The 5,424-nt window shown below is 37.6% G+C and overlaps 1 protein-coding gene across 2 annotated transcripts; it reads left to right on the forward strand.

Moving 5' to 3' along the window:
* Positions 1 to 1,235: 1,235 nt before the first annotated feature.
* On the forward strand, positions 1,236 to 4,487 carry LOC111386410 (G-type lectin S-receptor-like serine/threonine-protein kinase At1g34300). 2 transcript variants are annotated; one of them, XR_002701221.1, is made up of 3 exons: positions 1,236 to 1,705; positions 1,816 to 4,118; positions 4,207 to 4,487. XR_002701221.1 is itself a non-coding variant. In XM_023010865.1 (2 exons), exons 1-2 carry the CDS (start codon positions 1,399 to 1,401, stop codon positions 4,008 to 4,010), a joined length of 2,502 nt encoding a protein of 833 aa, XP_022866633.1. In that variant the 5' UTR covers positions 1,236 to 1,398; the 3' UTR covers positions 4,011 to 4,487. The 2 variants fall into 2 exon arrangements, 1 of the variants encoding a protein (XP_022866633.1); XM_023010865.1 differs by having other exon boundaries at positions 1,816 to 4,487.
* Positions 4,488 to 5,424: the final 937 nt, after the last annotated feature.

The following is a 5,424-nucleotide window of genomic DNA, read 5'->3' on the forward strand; positions in this document are numbered from 1 at the left end:
GTTCACCTAAACGGTTGGAAATTTCCACCCAAGAAAAAATAAAATATAGGATCCTTACTTTGCCCCTGGAAAAGAAATTTCAAAATATTCTAGAAAAATCCAAAAAGGCATTCTACCAAACATGGCGGTGCACATAATTTATGACTTTCTTATTTTCCTATGAAACTCCTACACGTGTCTTAGACTATTAGCCTTCTACTTTTCTAGTCATAAATGCTAATCGTACGAGGAAAACACCCTCATGATTATCCAAACCGTATATAAATTTACTTATGGGTAAGTATTTTTTAACTCAATTGAGGTAAAATATCTAGGGTTAAACTCCTTGGACAGCCCAATGCCCCGGCCGCGAGGGAGTCCGGGGTGCCGGGGGGCGGGGGGGAGCTGCTGTCACACAGGTCCCTATCCACATAGCATTGCCCAAATAACTAACAACCATGCTGCCGTAAGAGGGAGGGTTTGACACCCTCTTTGACCGGCACTCACAGTAGAGGACGGGTCTCGCCTTTTTTTGCGTTTTTCATTCACGTGGATCCCACGCATGTAAGTGGATGTCAATCAAATAGACAAATAAATTCTGGCAAAAGAGTTTTATTGAATAACTAATAGCATGTTTGAGTTTCATTTTACCATTTGAAATAGTATATTGATGAAAAATGTGTGATAAAAAATGAGGAAAAATTTAAATTTCGTGTAATATTATTTTATTAAATAATGAGTTGTTGACAAAAAGAGAGAAAAATATATTTTGAAAATAATTGAGATCGAACAAGGGATAAGTCCCTGTCTGTTTGATAATTATTATTTGAAAAAAAATAATTTAAATAATAATTTTTAGGAGGATATATGATTAAAAATAGAAAAAAATTTTGGATGTAAGTATCCAGAATATTTTAGTGTGTAAATGTGATTGTAAAAGATTATGTAGAAAAGAAGAGTTTTCAAATAATGGTTATGGAGCAGGAGCTGAATTACTTTACAAGAGCTTTTATTTATTTATTTATTTACAATACAAGTAAGAAACTGGATTTGTTGAAAACAAATTCTTAATTTTCTTTAGCTAAAAAATAAATTTTAATAAATTTCAATAAAAATTAATGTGAAGTATGATTGAATAGTTAAAAAAATTATTAATTTTATAAAATGTGTGATTAAATTAATTATTAATTTTGAATTAAATTTTTATTAACATTTTTAAGTTGAAGAAATATGGCAGAAAGCTAAGTCAAGTGAAATACTCGAGGGCCGTGGTTGGGTGAAGTGGGGTTCTGGGCAAAAGGCACAGTCAATCAATTTGTGTTCTTGAAATTGTATCTTAATGTACATTTTCTCTACTTTTCTTGCACTGAATTTCATCCTACTATATCCGAATTTTCAAGATTACGGAGAGAAAAGCAAATGAAGATCCCATATATGCAGATGTTTTGTCTGATTTTCATCTTCTTTCCAACTGTAATATCAGCAGCAGATGTTTCTCCAGGTTCAACCCTGTATGCATCAAACCCACAAAATTCATGGGACTCTACGAACGGAACATTCTCACTTTCCTTCATACAAGAATCTGAAAACGTATACTTTGCTGCCATAATCTACAACGGAATTCCCGTTTGGAAAGCTGGTGGAGATCCGGGTGGTGCTGTAAATTCCTCCGCCGCCCTCCGCTTCCTCCCCGACGGAAACCTCCAGCTCGTCTACACCTCGACAGGTTGGTCTAAGATTTTTCGGTACCATGTAAAGTAGTATTTTCTCTGTTCTATTTGCTTTTTCTATTTAATTGCTTTTATCAGCGTGTCGTCTTGTTTTTTTATCCTCAAGGTTTTCAGGTCTGGCAGTCGAATACTGCTGGACGGGGCGTTTCTATGGGTGCACTTGATGATTCGGGCAACTTCATACTCAGAAATAGAAGTGGTCCAGTATGGACTACCTTTGATAATCCCACTGATACAATTCTCCCAGGGCAAAACTTTACTGTCAACCAAGTTTTGCGATCTGGATTGTATTCGTTTCGCCTATCAATGTCTGGAAATATGACTCTTCGATGGAATGATACGATTGAATATTATTCCTCTTCTGGGTTGAACGGTTCATCAGTTAACTCGAGCTTGACTTCTCCAAGCTTAGGCCTTCAACAACCAGTTGGGATCTTTTCACTTTTTGACCCAACGCTTTCAAGTCCATTGATTATGGCTCGAAGCAATGATTATGGTGAAGTTACTGATGATTCTATCCGGTTCGTGAAGTTGGACAATGATGGGAATTTGAGAACTTATAGTTCTGCTAGAAATAGTGGAAGTGGGAACAGAATTGTGAGATGGACTGCTGTTAGTGACCAGTGTCTGGTTTTTGGTTATTGTGGGAATATGGGAATTTGCAGCTATGATGATGACTTCAGTCCGGTGTGTGGCTGTCCATCGGAGAATTTCGATCTGATTGATCCAAAGGATCCTAGGAAGGGTTGTGAGAGGACAGTGAATATTTCGAATTGTTCTGCTCGAGAAATGTTGTCATTGAATCGTTCTACGTTGTTAACATACCCTCCTGAGACGAGTTCACAGTTTTACACGGCAAGCATCACAGCGTGCAGGTCTTTATGTCTCTCTAATAATTTGTGTATGGGTTCAACTTCCTTAGCAGATGGGACAGGAGTTTGCTATTTGAAATTATCACAATTTATCAGTGGATATCAGTCGCCAACGCTTACTAGCACGTCTTATGTCAAGGTTTGTGAGCCAGCTATGCCGAATCCTCCTCACTCTTCAAGAGAAGTTCATAAGAATTATGATGCATTGAAAATTTCTGTCATAGTTTTAGGCTGCTGTTTGATACTGGTTATTTTAGCATGTTTGGTTTGGGTGTTTTTCTATAGTCGAAAACCTAAATTCGAAGGGTTGCCTACCTGGGATTCACTCTCTGAATATGCTTCTGCTCTTCCGGTTCACTTCTCATACAAGGAGCTCCAACAGGCTACAAAGGGGTTCAAGGATAAGCTCGGAGAAGGAGGATTTGGTGCTGTTTATCAAGGGGTCCTCACGAATAAAACTTTGGCTGCAGTGAAGCAGCTCGAGGGGATCGAGCAGGGTGAGAAACAGTTTAGAATGGAGGTTGTGACAATTAGTAGTACTCACCATTTAAATTTGGTAAGACTCTTAGGATTCTGCAGCGAAGGGCGTCATAGGTTATTGGTATACGAGTTCATGAAAAACGGTTCTCTAGATAAGTTCCTCTTTACTTCGGATGAGCAGCCATCTAAGGAAGTTCTAAATTGGGGATATCGGTACAACATTGCACTCGGGACTGCTAAAGGGATTACCTACCTTCACGAGGAATGTCGTGACTGTATCGTTCATTCTGATATAAAACCCGAGAATATTCTATTAGATGATAATTATAATGCTAGGATCTCGGATTTTGGCTTAGCACGACTCATAAACACAAATGGCCCGAGACACAGGTCGATAATGTCCGTGAGGGGGACAAGAGGGTACTTACCCCCAGAATGGCTGGCAAATCTTCCAATCACATCAAAAGCTGATGTTTATAGTTACGGAATGGTCTTGTTAGAAATCATAAGTGGGAGAAGGAATTTTGATGTTTCGTCAGAGACTAATCACAGAAGGCTTTCATTGTGGGCATATGAAGAGTATGAGAAGGGCAATATTGAGGCAATTCTTGATAAAAGGCTTCTTAGACATGAGGTTGACACAGAGCAAGTCATAAGAGCGATTCGAGTTAGCTTTTGGTGCATCCAAGAGCAACCATCTCACAGACCTACGATGGGAAAAGTTGTGCAGATGCTCGAAGGGATTTCTGAGATACCTACACCACCTCCATTTGCGGCCACAAACCCGACCGCTCAGTTTCAGGTTCTCCCTATGGTGTCATCATTCCAAACTGTGTTGAATTCGTCTGTCACTTCATCTCAGACAGCAGAAAACTCATCTTTGACTTCAGAACAAAAATCTGAAAGGGAAACCTCCATTCTCTTACAGGAAGAGGCTTCAACAACATAATTTTGTCCAAAAGAAAGATGAAAATAAGCAGTTTTTGTCAATGTGGGACGGAATGAAAGAAGTTTTGTTAGCACTCTACTGCCAATGTGAACAAAGATCGAGATCGAGGTAATTCTTTTGCAGCAACCGTTTTTTAATGAAATATACTGATTCAGTTCATCCACTCGACTATCTAGCCTGTGTGGTCCTTTTGTAGGGAGATCTATTTGCATCTGAAAATCGGATGGAAATTCAGAAACTCAGGCTACAGATGTTACCATTTTATGTAGTACTTTCTTGAATGCTTTAGTAGAACTACAGAAACATATTTAAACTTATTTTCAGAAAATTTTCCATGGAATTTGGTAATGTTATCAGAAGACTTTCTATTTTTTTTCTTGTAATCACTTATTTTCTTTGCTAAATACATTAACAGTCCGTTTGATTGCAAGAGTAGAATTTGGATGGAAATAAAACGAATTCGAGGAAGTTGAATTATCTAGAACTTGTTTTCTTGAGAATTATTACTTTAATGTGTTTGATTGATATAATTTTCCATTTGAAAAATGTTGAAATTTTCTATCTTTTGGTGTTCGTTTGATTTTGTTTTTCACGAAAATTGTTAGCTAAAGGGAATTTTTTATTTTTATTTTTATTTTTTACATAGAATTTGTTCCCATTGCTGAAAAAAAGAAATTTTTCTTTTTTTTTTTTAAAAGTTGGAAAACCCAATTCCCACCAAAACCATGGGAATTGGTTTTTCTTAAAAAGGTAGAAAATGGGTCACGTGGGGGGTAGGTTAGAGAAGAAATTCCATGGAAAATTTTGATGATCAAACAACACATTTTGGGTGGAAAATGGAGTTATCAAACATGGCCTAAGATTATTGTTGCTGTTGTTTTATAGCCATTTGGTAATTTCAGTAAAGATTATTCTTGTTTGCTGTCCAGAAAATCAACTGATTGATTAAAAATGATTGGATCTTGCACCAGTTACGGCAATAAATTGAAGGAAGTGACTTGAAATGATTCATAAAGCCGATTTCAACTTTCAAATTTGTTAACTAGACTTTTGAGTCTTCTGCTGTTTGTTAACAAGACTTCTCTTCAACTCAAGTATTGCTATAATATTAAATTAAAATGACTACACATCAAAAAGAAGCAACAGGACATGCAAACGTCAAACAGATGACAATGCGAGCGGCAGGGCCGATCCTGTGGCGAGGCCCATGAGGCGGAGAGTATTGCTATAATATTAAATTAAAATGACTACACATCAAAAAGAAGCAACAGGACATGCAAACGTCAAACAGATGACAATGCGAGCGGCAGGGCCGATCCTGTGGCGAGGCCCATGAGGCCTCCGCCTCAGGCCCAAACCGGATGGGGGCCTCATTTTGGCCTATATATATATATATATATATATATTTTTTTTT

Source organism: Olea europaea, unplaced genomic scaffold, assembly GCF_002742605.1.
Source record: "Olea europaea var. sylvestris unplaced genomic scaffold, O_europaea_v1 scaffold355, whole genome shotgun sequence".
In the NCBI taxonomy this organism is placed as follows: Eukaryota; Viridiplantae; Streptophyta; class Magnoliopsida; order Lamiales; family Oleaceae; genus Olea; species Olea europaea.

Excerpts from the sequence above, each read along its gene's own strand:
- LOC111386410 (XM_023010865.1), top strand. The coding sequence starts at position 1,399 with ATGAAGATCCCATATATGCAGATGTTTTGTCTGATTTTCATCTTCTTT. Across the intron at positions 1,706-1,815 it reads GCTCGTCTACACCTCGACAG|GTTTTCAGGTCTGGCAGTCG; the intron begins GTTGGTCTAAGA and ends TTTATCCTCAAG.